Source organism: Barbatula barbatula (assembly GCF_947034865.1).
Source record: "Barbatula barbatula genome assembly, chromosome: 9".
NCBI lineage: Eukaryota > Metazoa > Chordata > Actinopteri > Cypriniformes > Nemacheilidae > Barbatula > Barbatula barbatula.
The window spans coordinates 19,607,224-19,624,491 of NC_136772.1; the positions used below are offsets into that span (position 1 = coordinate 19,607,224).

Consider the following 17,268-nt stretch of genomic DNA (forward strand, 5'->3'; position numbering starts at 1 on the left):
TTGAATACAGTTTAATTCGACTCAAATGTCATACAGTGATAAGAATTAAATGAAGTTCACTGCTTCTGTGAAAATACAGCCAGAGTTGCCATAGAGGTACTGGTGCTGTCATTCCCTGCTCCTCCTATATTCGGCACTGGACTCTCTTGTTTTTCTAAAAATACATTACATAGGAATCTAAGAAAATACCACTTGGAGTAATATATACAGGTTAATATATACTGTATACAATGCGCGCAAAACAAACCCTGAAACTACTGTAAGAATGAATTATTGTGACAAGCCGAACGATAAAGTGAAATTAATTAAAACATGTCACCTAGCAGGAGAAGGGGGAAGAACAATGATTCGTGGTCGCGCAGTCAGCACCAGCTCGCCCAAGAAAGCCTCCATCATTAGGTTCTGTAGAGTGTTGAGCAAAATGTCCTCAACCAGGTCACAAAACTCAGGCAACCTACAGAAAAAGAAACCGAGAAGTAACTAGGATACGAATTGAATTATGAAAGTAATGACCTTAATGTTTCTTTGCTAAGCTGAACCAGACATGCAGACAGAAAATTACGTCACCACCAACCAACACTATGAACAGCTTAAACAGAGTTGTCTCTTAAGCTAAATCAGATCAAATCTATTATTTTGAACATAAAATAAGATGCTGTCTGATTTGCACCTGCAAATGGACTCCTTCATCTTTAACTCTTCCTCGGGTAAATTCGAGTCACATTCACTCATCTTCTGTGTGTCTGCAGTGCTGGGGTTTTCTGTGTTAGGGTCTGCTGGAGGAGCACGGAACACACCAGTCATTTCTTTAGGGTCCTGGCTACCGGCAGCTGAGGGGGCTGATGTGGGGACAGGCGTGGCAGGCTGCAGCTGGGTCAGAGACTGCTGGAACTGAGGATCATCTAGAAGACTCCTGTAGGAGAAGCCAGTGACATCCGATTAGGACTTTTTAGAACACAAATCTATTATGTTAAAAGTATAGATAAAAACACATAAATATTTTATCATATATTTTAAAATAGTATTATACAGTATGTATATTTAAAAGGGGAAGATACCATAGTACAGAGTTGAGAACATGTGTGATGATTTCTCTCTCCGGACCGTGGGCAAGAGGGGGCAGGTCTTCACGGAAATGGCAGCTCTGATCTTTGTCAGACTGTGAAGGCTGTGGCTGCATGCACCTAAGTATTCATAGGATCGCCAAGTATTACAAAACGGTCAGTTCTGGTCCTTGATTCTGATTGGTTTTCTAACCAGTTATAAAATACCTTATTTGTAACTGGTGATCACATTCCATAGCCTAAGTATCAATGTGCCACCGTGCCCCTGTGTCTGTGTTATTTCCTGTTACGTCTCTATTTCGTGTCGTGCCTAACAATGCTAAAATCCACTGCACCCCCTGTTTCTTGGGGCTTATTGTTTTATAACGTCACACTTCGACTTCTGCTCCACCAGCTTCTCTAAAATAAAGAAACCCTCATCTAAATTATTTTTAATACTATCGCTAACAACAATAATCATTACTTCCATACAAAAAGTAAATCAAAATGTTTTCTCTGTACCACAGGTAGGCGACAGTTATTTAAATGTGTGAACTTTAAAAGCCTATGTGCTACAATAAAAGTGCCTTAATTTTGCTTTCTTTTTGTCAAATTTTCTCTCTTCATTAAGTTTCAAATAGTTTTATTTTGATATTCTTCTTTTGCCCTTTTTTTTTTAATACTTTGTTGATTCCTGTTCAGTTTAATAGGGTGCCTCTCAATCAGCTCCCCTGTACAGTAGTCAGGGCACTGATCAGGGAGTTGGCCATTTTAAAGGCTGTCTCGTTCACAAAATCCTTCCAGAGCACTGATTACTTTTGTTCCCTAAAATTCCCACAATGCAATACAAAAGTTGGGGAGCATCTACACTCCCTATGGTCCCTTACCGGAAATCTATGGAGCGATTTTAGTCTCATTAATTATTCACGCGTAAAACAAGATACACACATGCGAAAACAGTTTTGCATGCATAAAACCTAATTTACGTGCACATAGTATATATTTACATTTACGAAAAGCAATTCACATGCGTAAAACAAAACTATTTTCTCACAAAGTACGTTTCGAAAAACATACAACTGCGCACAAAACTTTGGAAGGTTAAAATGTACACGTTTGTCTTGTTATGCAAATGTCCAAATCGTCACACACGTGTGAATTGCCTTGGACGTGTGTGTGTGTGTGTGTGTGTTTTGAGACTCTCCTGGCACCGCAACCCCTACCACTTGGGTTGTCGTACTCTTTAGCCAATCAGATTCAAGCTTACCATTCAACCAATCACAACCCACTGAGGGCGCAGGACTCAATGAGAAGGGCTCTGCGCAGCTTTGGTGCAGGCGGCACATATTTTGTTTTGTAGGCTAACGTTACATAGTTGAACGAGTACGACAACCCAAGTGGTAGGGGTTGCGTTGCCAGGAGAGTCTCAAAAAACACACACACACGTCCAATGCGATTCACACATGTGTGACGATTAGGACATTCGCATAACAATACAAACGTGTACATTTTAACCTTTCGAAAGTTTTACATGAAGAGAAAATTGTTTTGTTTTACGCACGTGAATTGCTTTTCGTAAATGTAAATATATACTATGTGCACGTAAATTAGGTTTTATGCATACAAAACTGTTTTCGCATGTGTGCATCTTGTTTTATGAGTGAATAATTAATGAGACTAAAATTGCTCCATAGAAATCACCTGACATTTTTGGAAGCTGTTTAACCAAAATTGCACGAGGCTACTCAATAAACTTAATAAACGCAACAGAACTTTTGAAAATAAAATGTATGTCATTTTATGTATAAACACACATTGTTAGACAGGCAGGGAACACAATCTACTTATCATTTGAATTTAATATTAGACCACGTTTGTGCAAGAATATCTAACAAAACAAAGTGTTTGTCATATGTATTTCAACCATTATTAAAAAAACAAAGCAAGAGAGACGTCAATTTTGCCTGTTGTTGATAATTACCAGCTATGAATTATCACAATGTGCTTAAGCTGTCACATCACAGGAAAATAAGTGAACAGTGTCCCAATGTGAAGTGAGCCAGGGCCCTTATTACCAGTGGCGGAACCTGTGTACACGATATACTGATTCACCACCTCGGGAGCAAGGGAGCTGATTGAGACACAGCCTTAGTTACTTCCTGTGGTTATTTCCTGTTTTTATGTTCTGTCTACACAATTACTCATCTCCTTCACTCATTTTCTCGTGTTTACACATGCCACCCTTTCATTTTAGTCTTGTTAGAACTTAGTTCTTGTTCAGTATAGCTTGTGCTTGACTGTGCTGGTTAATGCTTCATGCTGCAATGGAAGGACCTTTTTTGTCTAAATTATTTCATAAAGAACGTTTAACTTCAGTTTCTAAAAAAGTAAGAAAAGATGTGTGATGGTTCTGCCTCCTTATGTCTTGATTTCCTAATCTTGTGGCAGGATCATGACAGAGCCACGTGTTTTTATGGAGAGAAACATCCATTTTTGAAAATTTTGTAGTAAAAAAGTTGAAGTAAAAATTACATTGGAAAATCAATCGAAAAATTAGTCTACTTGGTATGCTTCTAATAAAAGCATGTGATTCTTATCTTGAAACATTCCGTTTATTTCGAGTTACAAATTTAATATGTTACCCAGTTGTTTATTGTCAGATTTGAATCGTACTGTACCTGTGTATATAATGAGTGTTCAATCGAGTTGGGAAATGTGACTGGTACTCCATTAGGGTGTGTGACCGAGCAGTAACACCCAAGTGGAGTAATGCAGGATTGGGGGGCTCAGGACATCTTCTACTTTCCTGTCCTGTCTGCTGCTGGGATTTTCTTTTAGCCTGACTGGGTCTCGTGGAGGGAGTCTCCACTTGGTCAATGCTACGGATGGGCGGAATTGTCTGCCACGTGAAAAGTCATTATTAGTCTTTCATTTACTAACATACTGTGATAAAAAGCATAAATATACATAAGCCTTACTTACAATTTTTTTATTTCATTTAAAGAATCATTCCAAGTAAAACTTGATTGAATTTAAATATCATTTTATCAACCAACTATGGTTTATTGAGGTGTTCAAATAATTTAACAACATTGTAGAGAATTGTGGCCAAAACAATGTGCGAGGTATAAGGCTTCAAGTTTCTCTTTTATGAGTCCTCTGTACATCCACCAAAGATAATACTTTAGTTTGAAGAAAAAGTCTAAAAGATGCAACTTTTCATCTAAGACAATTTAAGCAAAATAATTTTTTTACGGGGCGATTTAAAGTAAATATCCAAAGGAGTTCAAGACTAAAAAGTAAGACATATTTCTCTATGTACCTTATATTTTCTTGCACCAGTTTTTGGTTTAAGCACTGCACCTGCCTGATTCAAGAACATGAATTCATAAGTTTAAAGTTGTTTATAGAATGTGAAATGGTACCGTATTTGAAGATGAAGATGTATTAGATGAAACCTCCAAACAAGATTTCTGACCTGAGTGCTCCTATCCCGTTGACCTTCTTGTATCAGGTCTTTTTCAGTGATAGTAAATTCATATTTCTGTCTCTTCACATCAACCTCCCAGTCTTGAAGGTCTTTGTGATACTTTATTAGCATTTCTTCAAGAATGATCTGTCAGTGAGAGCATCAAGCATTTAGTTAAAGTATTACATACAATATGAGTGTGAGTACTTTTATGAGTATGTGTCACCTCACAGATGAGGTCTTGCTGATAAAAAGTGGGGCTGCCTGAAGCTTGTACTGTCAGAATGGTGAGAACGCTCTCCCCTGGCGCTAGACGGCCGCTCTCAGGACGTATCTTTACAGTCTACGTTCAAAATTGCAAACAAGGTCAGTTGTGGCCTGGTGGTTAGAGCGTTGGGCTTGTGATTGTGAAGGTTGCAGGTTCGAATCTCAGTACCAGCAGGTCATGACTGAAGGGCCCTTGAGCAAGGCACCTTACCCCTGATTGCTCTGCAGTAATGTGTCACTGTAAAAAGCTACTTGTAAGTCGCTTTGGATAAAAGCGTCTGCCAAATGAATAAATGTAAATCTAAGCTATGGTTGTAAAGTATCAATATATATTTACATTTAGTCATTTAGCAGACGCTTTTATCCAGCAATTGGGACAATATTGTATAAATACAATCTAAAACTGGCCTCATATAGCCTACCACAGTAGAGAGCTAAGTTGGATTTTCTTTTTTGAAGAGTAAAGAGAAAAGAGATCAGAACTGATCCGTCAGGTATTTGAACACATATGTGACCCTGGACCCTGGTCTAATGGGCAAATTATTTGAAATTGAGATGTATAAATAATCTGAAAGCTAAACAAATGAGCTTGTCATTGATGTCTGGATATGTAACAATAGGCCAATATTTGGCCCAACTAAACTTAAAACTCAACAAATTTATTTTTGAGAAAATAGTCTTCTAAGTTGTTAATCAGATGCGCCGTAGCAGCTCTTACCAAGAAGAAACAGTTTGTTTTAATGCTCCTTATTGGCTAACTGCTGTAATGATGCTGTGGAGAGTAGATAAACCCGAAAGCAGAAATTCTTAGGTAGCTTTCACACTTGAAGTTTAGTTCGGAATGGGGTACGGTTTGCTTGAAAAATCGGTAATATGTGCGTGTCACAAGTGGGCGGTACTGCGAGACGTAATCTTCCAGTGGATCAGTAGTGGTCATATTGAGAAGCCTGTACTGACGGTCATCACGGACAGTGGCGTTCACCTCTAGTAGCGAAGCGCTGTCTGGAGCCGTAAAACTGGGTAAACACTGCTCTCCTCGTTGAAGAGTGTTTTACGGAGGCCACATCCTACCACTAGGGGAGCTTACATGTGGAGACACTAACATGGCCTCACCAGTGGGGAGAATAATATGTGAGAAAATAGGGGGACAAAACCGAGGTGGGACAACCACCGGCAGGGAGGTCACAGATTTAACAATAGGGAAATCAGGAGTGAGGAATTCAACATACGGGACGACCCTGCAGGGGTATCACTATGTATGGGGCAATAGCCCTAGTATAGTTTTGTTGGTTTTTGCCACAAATATTCTCGTGTTACTTAAGACAAGGTTTTGTGGTCCAGGGTCACATATACAGTAAATAATTCACTTAAAAAAAATCTGAATTAATTACCGTATTACTGGCAGCAGTTTGCCAGTAACTTACTGTAGATTTACATTTATGCAACAGTTTGTTCAAAGATAATTGATCATTAAACATTAACAAGTCTTTATCTTTCCAGAGAAAAAAACTATAAAATAGCAGCCTCATTCAAAGCATTCTGGGAATCTAATTGGAAAAAAACTGAAAAAGCTTTTTGTGGATTTCTGGTGCCCAGAATGCTTTGCATGAGGCTGTTATTTCAAAGTTTTTTCTCTGGAAAGATAAAGACTTTAGTGTTACACAAAATAAAATAAAAAATTCTGCAGGAACAATTTCTTTAAATCTACCCACCTGTTTGCAGTAGACGTTCCATTTATACAAGACTTGGTCTGTATGTGAGACGTTGGTCAAAAAAATTATTTGTGTACTTCGAGAGCACACTGGAATATCACCGAAACACACCCTCTCCTGTGACAGGAACACCACCTACACACACAAACACATGTTGCTATTCCTACAATACAAGGACATTTATTGACATAATGGTCAACACACACATGTGTGTACAGTAGCACATTATATAAATGCACAGCCGTCTTTTCTTACCTGTCCAGGTACTGGGATGTTTTGAGTGCCAGGCATAATAATACAACCATCTTTAACTTGAATGGGTTCTGAGTGTCTTTCATCAAAACCATGGCCCTCAAAGGTAACAAACATGCTGTCTCCCTCCCGCACATGTATAGGAATGTCCACCTATACAACATATGGCACAAATCTCAGTGCTTGACCTTACAGCACACAACTTAGTGGCTAGACTAGCACCAAACCAGCACTAACCAGCATACAGTAACTCAGCCTGGACCAGTATGGAAACTGATATTTAAAAACCTAATAGAGGTAGTAATTAATTTTTAAGGGTGTAGTGAAGGACTAACTAACACTATATGTTTTAGCCTCCAGTGGAGAGAAAATCCACTCCACCAGGGCAGTGTGTCCTGGCTCCAGATCTCCGTCAGGGTTAAGACACTGTAAGACAGGGTGACTGAAGTTTTCTTCCATCAGCTGCTCCAGTGGAATGGTGTCGATGTGGTATCGTAGTGGGACAGCACCTGCGTTATACAGCTCATACACCTGGGCAGAAAGTTTAGGTTCGCTTACTCATTCTTTAATATAATTATTAATATTAATACATTGATACATTTTCAATGTAGACACCTCTTTGCAAAATTGTTAATTTGTCATTTTATCATTCAGTGTTCCCATCTATTCTGGACTCTTATTGGCAGCGTTTTCTAAATTTCCGGTCTGGTCATTCATTTAAAGAATGTTTTCTAAAGAAATAAATTAATATTCTGACTGAAAAAAACATTTCGCCTTTTTATTGTTTTAATTTTATTGTTCTTTATAATTATGTGTTGCTAATTACTGTGGTAATATTTATTTTCATGTAGTATCACTGTTTTGGTGTATATTTAACTCATGTAAATTTTGAGTTTATCAGAATATTGCAAAAAAATATTTTTGAAATATTTTCCAATTGTCACTGTCAGAAATTTCTAGAAATGTCTCCAACACAGGGAAGGCAGGATGAAGCGATGATGGGTGACTACGTCTGGAACCTGGTATGTAAGTACAGTATTAGTGATAAAAGACAAAAACGATTAAATACACGTCTGAAGTTATGAGGACCATCTCTGGTAAGAAACATTATAAGTGAAACACAACTTTCTTTACATTATGCTATAAGTATTTTCAAACTTTGGCCAGCAGTGTATGCTTCCCTTTCTGCTGTATCTGACATCATAGCTCCGGAGTATCATCAGTGAAGGGTTTGAAAGTGTACAGAAGTTAGATTGACCTGCGTGGGTGGGCTGAACCCTCCAATTGCCACAGGGGCAAATGAGTGTCTGTTTGAAGGTAGATGAATGTAGCGTCTATCTCTTTCCACAGTTACACCTACAAAATGTAGCTAGAGAAAAAGATCATGCACATATTTAAAATAAAATTTTCTTCGAACGTCTACATATATATTTTTTAAGTTTTGATGACAAAACTATGAAAAAATATTGGTTTCACCAGTATCTCTCTTCCATGTGAAAGTTTCAACAGAACAGGAAGACTATTTGTTCCTACAAAGTCATGTCTGCAAAAAAATCATAATACATCTTACTTTTTTGTAACAACACAACACTTCAGTAAAGACAAGGGTTGTGCTTATGGACTGACCTGTATGTGAACTGAACTGCCCTCTGGTGGCTGGGCTGGAGTTTACCAGAGCGTGGAGAGACGGAGAAGAGTCTGTGGTCTTGAACCTTCATCAGGTGAAGCTCAGAAGGGCTGAAATCTCCATTCTCAGCCCAGTGTTCAAGCTCAATCTGTTGATCCTCTGGGAACAAAAATGACCTGGGAGCCAGAGGGAGACCATTTTAACCATCATATTGCTTGAAGACAATTGTATCAAGACACTTAAACAGACCAAAGATTCTTTAAATACAGAAAAGCTATAAATGTTGCCTTAGCTAGACAAATTAATCTGTAATTTTATTATAATATTCCGAAGGTGTGAAACCTGGTCATAATGATGTCATAGATACTCACCATTCTACAGGTATACTTCCAGTGTTCTTAAACATGAGCAGAATACTGGAAGGCTCTGAGCTTAGTGGAGCCGCACTAAAGTTGAAATCCATCGTGGCCGAGGTAAAGACAGCAGGACAGCGTCGAAGACTGCAGGAGGTTTTAATAGATATAAAAAACAGCACAAGACTGTAAAACAGGTAAAGCCTAAAGTATTACCTGTGTCTGGTAGGCACCCTGAAGGTAAGCTCAGATGGTCTCGGATCTCTGCGTAGACAAGTATTGAGTGTGTCCAGATTGAAGAAGTGCCAGAGCTGTAGTTTGCTCAGCCTCTCCACACTGCCACAGCTACGGACATCTGTCACCTCAAGTGTGGGGTACACGCCTTCTGCCTGCACCTGACACACTGACTGGGGCTTTTCACCCACAGAGCCTGTAGAAGAAATATTATTCCACATTGGTTAACAGATACAAAGGAGTTTATGCTGTTAAACCCAGAACTGCAGATTTAACATACACAGCATTGTTTTTGTACACTACCAGATGCATTGATGATGTAGTAACCGATGGTCCAGCAGTAATGGGCTCTGCGAGCCAGTTTCACAGTGCAGCGGACCTGTAGCCTGCAGTGCGCAGGAATGGTTCCCTTTTCACTCTCCATCTCCATGACTGAAATACAATACAGCCGTGTTTCACCAAGATCAAGGATGAATGGTATTTCCACCGCCCTTGTAATGAATGTGTGGCTACATGACATTAAGGGTATATACTGGAACCTTCTTATCGCTACGTCCTTCTTAAGTTATACCTTAATCTGTACCTTATCGTTATTATGTGTTCAATATCAAAATACCTTATTGTAGGGCTGCACAATTATGGAATAGGCCTACTTCTTTTTATTAATCCCCTTGATATTGTAAGTATGAATAAATATTGTTGATTTAAATTTTATGATTTAATAAACGCGGCCATAAACTACATGCTCTGCACAGTAAATGTGCCGCTTTCGCATCCAATATCAAAGCACAGTATGCTGGAATAAACTTTTTGAATTCACAGCAACAGCAAGTGCCTTTGCGTTACCTTCCGACCCAAAGTTTGAAAACCTTTTATATAAATGACCATACTGCCAGTTAGTGTAGCGATCGATATCCATTACTTCAGCACCACCGCCATGGACAGCACCTGGTAATGTGGGACGTAAGAAAGTGTATACGCCTAGAAAAGGTATAACTGGAGTTAAGGTGTACCTTTAGAGTCTTTGTAGCACGCTAAGAGACAACATTATCAGGAAACGCAGCCCTGTACAACAACTACAGTTAAATGTGTCGGAAATGTGGCTCTGGTAATGAAACCTTTCTACATACTGTATATTCCGAACCAAATCAAAGTACAAATCTCCTACCCAAAGGATCTTGAATCATGGCTTCAGGAAGATCTGTAACAGTGATGCTCTGCTGTGTGTTCAGACAGTAACTGAAGGTACAGGAGCTGTTGTTCAGTAGAGGAAGATCAAAGGACTTACAGCTTCCAACAAGCACCTCACCCAGATCTATAATAGGATGCTCTGCCTGAGATAAATCATTTTAGAATATTTAGATAAATCACACAAACATCACCCACAAGTGAATGTGCTCGTTTTTTTATATATATATATATAACAAATTGTCCCAACTTACAATCTGAGCAGCAATATTTCAGATCTATTGACAAATAAAGTCTTAATATTTGAATAACACACCTCTAGACAGCCTTTAGATGCCAATCCGACTGCTTTAACTGTAAGACGGGACTTCTTGCACTTTGGTGTTTGAACAGGCCAGCACATAAGACTAGCTTTCAGGTTGTACATCATCTCTTCCTGAGGAGCAAAAGACCACTTCTGTACCTAAGATCAAACAAATCGCTTAATTTATTTCAGGAATACACGATAAATTATCGGCCTTATCGGTATCGGCCGATAAATGGTCATTTTTAATGTTACTGAATTTTATGATAATAAAATGGAGGCCGATTTATTATAGTCGATAAATAATTTCCTTTTGTTAAACTTCTTCAGCTGCACGCTGCTCACAGTAAAAATACTGTAAAATATTGTCTTTCTGTCATGATCATTCACTTACTGCTATTAGCAAAACATTGTTGGTGTAGGTACAGTATTTAGGAATATGTAAATTGTAGGAACAAATATTGTCTGAATCAGACTGCTGTCTGAAAGCTTTCTGTCTTAGAGACCAGTTAGACTTGTGGCTATTAAGAACATTTTTCTGGGTTGCTCTGAAAGAACATCTATACTTTGTTTGTTGAATAAAAAATATACCAGAAAAGTTTGAAGGTTAAATAATCTTAAACTAGTGTAAAGTAGGCTGGTACATGATTTTAAGGGGGAAAAAGAGAACTAACAGTTACCACACAAATATGGCAGCAGTACCTTGGATTCATTGGGTTGGAGTGTCCCTGAATCTGGAAGTACAGACAGAACTCTTTGGTCAGATCCACACAGCCTCCACTGGAACTCCACAGGCATCCTGCTCAAGTTTTTCACCCACAGGGTTCGTTCAGAGCAGGAGCCCGCTGCCGTGGGCTTAAAGAAGAGACTTCCACCCTCCTCCACAGCCATAGAAGGTTTCTCTGCTACCGCAACCACATTCAGGACCTGCGAAAAGATTCAATTGTAGAAATTCTGTAAGAAATGGTCCAGCACCCTATTTCAGCGATTTCATTCTCATAAAGACCCAGCTTTGGTTGCTTTAACTGTAGTTCAAGACATTTCATTACTCATCCAAGTAGCTCAGTTGGGGCTTCAGTTGAACAACTGACTAAATGTCTTGAATAGAACCACGGAGTTAAAAAAAGCAGATATCACAGAATACATGCACATGACAGGATTATCTAGCTCTGAATTTCCCAAACTTCACACAAATACGGACCCACCAAAACACATTGGGGTAAAAAAAGATGAATATAATACAAATAGAAATATGTTTAACACTGCAAAAATAAATAAATAAGTAAAATCTTACGCTTTATTGTTGCCTTATTGTCAAGTACAAATGTGTAAAAAAATATTTAATTAATATAGCAATGATAAAAGTGACTTTAAGATTTTTATTCTTCATTTTTAAAAATGTTAAATATTTTTCAGTTTCTACTTAAAACAAGCGAAAACATCTGCCAATGGGTTGAACAAAACGCTCAATTCACGTTTCAGTTAATTCAGTAAATATGTTTAGAATTTCTTTTACCACATTGAAATATTTTTGCTTATTTTAAATGTTTTTGCTTGTTTTAAATGTTTAATAAATGTATCTTTATTTAAGATTTTTAGACATTTTTACTGGAAAATCAGAGAAAATACTAAGGAATTATAGTTTTTGTGCAGTGAATAAAGTAAATTCTCTGACTGCACAAAACTATAAAGTTTTTTAAAGTGGAGGTAACATACTATTTCATGCATTCGGACACATGCTTAAAAATGCTGGCTTCTCAGGTTTAAAATGGTCAACTTGTTGAAAGTATGACATGTCTGTGCTTGATTCACATCGCGAGTTCGTACGGGTTTCAGAAAGTTTGCCATCTTCCAGACAGCATGTAAAAAAGCACGCCCATCAATGCCGTTTGTGTTTACTTGCCTACTGCATTTCGGTGATGAATGCTATATAAACGGTGGGTATAACAACTGATAGAAGGCGCAGACATGAACCACACGCGGTAAGTCAAACTAAGTCATATGTCTGTGTTTTGTTGGCAAATGCCGTGATGATGAAAACATTTTTTTTTTTTTCAAATAACATTTAAGTCTACATAGCATACTGTTCACATATGATATTAAAGTGTATAACAAGCTACAGTCAGTTCACGTCTTAAATTTAAATTTGTTACTTTTATTGAATATTTGTACATTTTTATATGGCATTCCCCCCAGAAATACTGCTACGGCCCACAGCTTGGTCTAGCTATTATACTGCCATGAAGGAGACTGTATTAACCTGTGTGTGTTTGGGGCTGGCATTTAGCTTCAATGTCAAAGGCATACTGGCAGGGTGATCCTGGCATGGAGTCGATCTGAATGTGAGAATCTGGTGGTGACCAGGTGGCACCAGACCAATTGGTGGCAGCACACATACTGAGGGACACTCCTCTGAGTCCAGTTTGAAGGTCAGTGGCAGGTCCCCTGTGTTCTTCAAGAGAATATTGCGGTATGACACCTGTTTCAGTGCAGGAAATACCTACACAGGACACAGGGAGATGGACAGTTTTCAAACTCAAAGTAGACAGCATAAACTATGTTATATTTAGATTAAACAGTATGTCAAAAACATTGCCAGACTCACTATTTGAGAGTGTTGAAGAGAGAAGCTAGGGATGAAATGCTCTTTTCCAGGCTGAAAGGAGTGACCGCTCACCCTGACTGTAAAGCACCAGGGTGGACACAAAGTGTGATCATCCACATATATATTGTCTTTCAGAACCTGGGGATAACAAAATCAACCATTAAAAAGCAAGTAACAGATCTATTGCCTCTGAAAAATATGCTCACATTCATCTCAGTTTACCTTGTAAAAAGCATAACACTCAAGCTGTTCTGCATGGAAGCTGTTCTGTTGGTTGGTGACATATGTCACTCTGAAGGTTGTGGACTTTAGAGGGCTCAGTTCACAGGAGGGAGGAGAGATGGAGAAACAGTTTGTCCCAGGAGTCCACGCCAGACAGATCTTGCCCTTTGTGTGGTTGGTTATGGAGACTGACTTAGTTGTTGTGCCATCATAAAAAAGGAGCTCAGACGGTTGTGCGGTAACATGGGGGCTAGAGAACTTAGATGGGGTTGATGTATTTTCAAGACCAAATTCTGCTTCAGGTGCTGAATTACTGTGGAAATACTCCTCTAGAGGACTCCGTGGACTGTAGAGAGGCGTGGAGTTATCTTCTGCTGGAATCTAAAGCAGGAAGATCCACAGGATCTATTATTATACTACATGGCCAAGTGTCTGTGCTAAGTTATTCGCTGTCATCTAATTATATCAGATCTATACCTACTAACACATACTACAATATATCATTTATATGAATTCATACAAGTCAGCCACCTCGTAAAATAGTTAGCAATTCCTGTGACATTATGTTGAACAGACAAACATCTGCATAAAAGACACCTGCAAAGCTCCGCTATCATCCAGCTTCAGTTTATGTTCTTCCAGCATGGCACTCAGTATGTCTGGAGGGTAACAGGTGAGTCCTCTTAACAGATTTAATCTGTACACATTCAAGTGTCTGGGGTTTAAAATGGCTGGCTTCAACTGCTCTGAGTGACAGGTGCCAATCAAATCCAGAAACAAAGGCTCCTTTAAGGAAGAACAGCGTAATCAAACACATATTAGACTAATTCATCACACACGTATAGAGACATACAGATATATCTACCAACCCACCCTGTGTAGAAGCAAGCAGGTCAGTATCTTGTGATGAGCAATAGGCTGGTTTGGTCGAAACTTCACACGCAAGGGGAGTTTGCTGTTGCCTGGCAGGGTACCGACAGGTTGGTCAACGCTGAACACACTGTGGCCAGTGTTCACATCAAACTGGTAATAAGCCAATACTGCAGAGGAGTTTATTATCTGTAGCGTGTGAGTGACCTCCGTGCCCTCCTCAACACAGCCAAAGTCCAACACAGAGGTACTTAGAAATACTATTGGTCCTATAGTAGACAGATTTGAGAACATGATATATGAATTTGATGATTCATAAAATGTATTATTAGTGTTGATTAAAAACTGCAACTACTGACTGTAGGAATACCTACCTATGGAGGATCCAGACACTCTTAGCTGATCTTTGCTTACAGCACCAAGACAGGTAAGACAGAGGTAGTCCACACTTCTGCAGTCCACCATAAGTGGGGAGAAGAACACAGGGACTTTTAACACTGAATGAGGTGCGATCTGCCCCTCGCGCACCTCACAGCGGAACACCGTGTCCATATGAGCCGGTCGTCTAGACCAGGAAAGAGTGAATTTTGTGCTAACCTAAGACAGAGAGAATTTGACTGTGAAAGAAAGAAGATGTATATGAGCAATAAGCTATTTAAATAAGAAAAGAAAGAAGGAAGGGAATCATACAGCGGACGGGTTGTAGATCTCAAAGTGCCTTTCAAGAGAATCTCCCACTGCCACACTGCCAAACTCAAGCACCTTACAGTCTTCCTCCTGCTCAGCGCTGCTGATCTGGAGATGAGGGTACTTGGCTATAAACAGGAATTTAAAGGTTACACTTGGTTAATATATAAGAGAGAACTATAAGATGAAACTCTCAAAATTGGCTAGTTAAAGCTTCATGTACTCACATAGGCCATGCAGAAGTACAGTACAGCTGTTCTCCCCATCATCACCGAAAGCACAGCGGGCCTCGGCCTGGTACACAAGAACCCCCTTTGGTTTAAACTCTACTTGAACCTTGCACTCATCTCCAGGTTTTAACTGTCCAGTCTCAGGGGAGAGATGAAACGGATGATCCACAGACCACCTGAATCCAGTCTGCAACTTACTAAAAACATACACTATTTTTCAAACATTTAGGGTCCCTGATTTTATGGTTTAGAATAATAGTAAACTCATCAGAAAAGTGGAAAAATGTTGTACATATACAAGTAAAATCAAATTAAAACAAGAGTATATTTTTGCATCTGCAATCTTTGCTGTCTTAGCCACCACCTAGAAGAGCCTCTGAAGATCATTTAGCAGCCGTATGTATGTTCCATCCTTGCATACCTAGAGTTACGGAAGACAAAGCTGGTTTGGGAGCTGTGCTGGGCGGCACAGGGTGGCAGCATTACAGTGTCTGGTACTTCCAAAACATAGTGAGGAATTACAGCATGCAGAGACACCTGGAATGACCCTTCCTTACCCTCGAACTCTATAGTGTCCATGTACTCACACTGGAAAGGCAAAGAACAAAGCAATGCAATGAAAACACTCAATAGTCAGGCAAAATGAGATACTTTCTACTGTAAAAAATTGTTTTACTTTCTCAACCGGCTGAAAAGTGATTGGAAGGGAAAAAGATGTTCCTGGGCTCAGAAGGATAGTTTGTGGAAACAATGTGTTGAAGAACTTGGACACAGGAGGTCTGAAATTTATCATACAGAAATCAGTCAATATTTTGTCAGTACATATTTATTCACACATTCTGGAATAAATAGCTTTGGAGCTTTAACTTACCTAAAGTTAAGTTTTTGAAGTTTTCCATGTATGCTTTTAAGAGAAAGTGATTTGGTATATTCCAGCCCTGGCTCCCAGCCTTCCCAAACCAGCTCAGCCAGGGTCTCAACTCCAAAAAAGCAGCTTTGGGATCTCTTCCGAGCACCACCTGACCTAAAGCTTGACACTTGCTAAAAACGGAAATGCAATTCATAATTAAACAGATAACAAATTTGCATCATTAATATTACTTTACGAATTGTTTAATTATATAAGTGAGTCAACTCAAGGAGAGCATGAATCGTCCGCCTTCAAATTTGCCATAGTTTAACATTTTGCTCCACCAGGTGGCATTACACATCAGCAAAGCATTTCGGCAGACTGGCTGCAAAAAGCCACGTTAACGTGCTATGGTGAAACACGATTATAACCCGATCAATTAACTGACTGTATTCCGCAGGGGTGGTTTTAATGTTGAACTATACCTATATCTTGTTGTTTGTAGAGTAACAGGGTAAACAGAATTAAAAATTTTTTTTGGAAAGGATGCATTTAGATTGTAGTCAAAGGGTTGGACTGTCCTTTTAGAATGAAGGGAGGTATGAGGTTTAGATGGCCCCAGACACTGAAGAAAAAATATCCATGTTGACCCACAAAAGTAAAGTGATGACTAATTTTTACTCCATTCAAAATGACACTTCTTACCTTTCTATGTGGGCTGTGTGTGATTCCAAAGACACCAGAGTTCAGAGGATCCAATGGATAATCGGTCAACATTGCAACTAAAACAATGACCAAGTGTGGTTAATGTGTTGGCAAATTTGTGAGATTCAAATATTCCATACAATTTCAAAATCAAAGATCAATCTAGTAATTGAATGAATTATAGGCCTAAACCCTAATACTAAATAAATGTAACATTGTATATTTATATTAGCCTAGGTCTACTCAACGGTTATCCATTTAATGCAAAAGCAAGATCTGTTATGCGCTTGTCTCTGGTTAAATAAGGCAAGTGTACATTTTTTACCCTGCCACTTCAATTCTTTACCTATATCTACTTAAGTAATTTGCCTAAAGGAAATCCCTGACAGCAAATGTGATTGCCTGAGAGGATAGTAAAAGTAAATGTTATTGATAAAGTGATGCAGTGGGTGTTCTAGTACAACCATTTTATGTTTAGTTCTCTAAAATGACTGACGTTTAGACAACATGTACATGTAGTCTAATTTAATTTAATGATCGCCTTAATCAATTAACGTTATAGGCCTAGATAAATACGGAATCTATTAAATTATTCGTATCTAATTTTGCCACAGAAACTAACGTTAACGCACTTCGCTGGTGTTTCACGG

The 17,268-nt window shown here is 38.8% G+C and overlaps 1 protein-coding gene across 1 annotated transcript; it reads right to left on the bottom strand.

Moving 5' to 3' along the window:
* Positions 1 to 18: 18 nt before the first annotated feature.
* Positions 19 to 16,690, bottom strand: cfap65 (cilia and flagella associated protein 65; the record flags this gene model as incomplete). The annotated part of the gene is made up of 30 exons (XM_079464983.1): positions 19 to 154; positions 320 to 454; positions 671 to 913; positions 3,722 to 3,942; positions 4,522 to 4,659; positions 4,739 to 4,855; positions 6,492 to 6,626; positions 6,747 to 6,896; positions 7,083 to 7,274; positions 8,002 to 8,112; positions 8,220 to 8,286; positions 8,370 to 8,546; positions 8,742 to 8,870; positions 8,940 to 9,153; positions 9,258 to 9,389; positions 10,126 to 10,291; positions 10,462 to 10,608; positions 11,152 to 11,376; positions 12,710 to 12,949; positions 13,055 to 13,192; positions 13,277 to 13,657; positions 13,874 to 14,062; positions 14,150 to 14,415; positions 14,521 to 14,743; positions 14,837 to 14,961; positions 15,061 to 15,260; positions 15,485 to 15,651; positions 15,740 to 15,842; positions 15,935 to 16,104; positions 16,619 to 16,690. The coding sequence occupies 30 exons, from the start codon at positions 16,688 to 16,690 to the stop codon at positions 109 to 111; spliced, it is 5,019 nt and encodes a 1,672-aa protein (XP_079321109.1). The 3' UTR covers positions 19 to 108.
* Between the last annotated feature and the right edge of the window lie 578 nt (positions 16,691 to 17,268).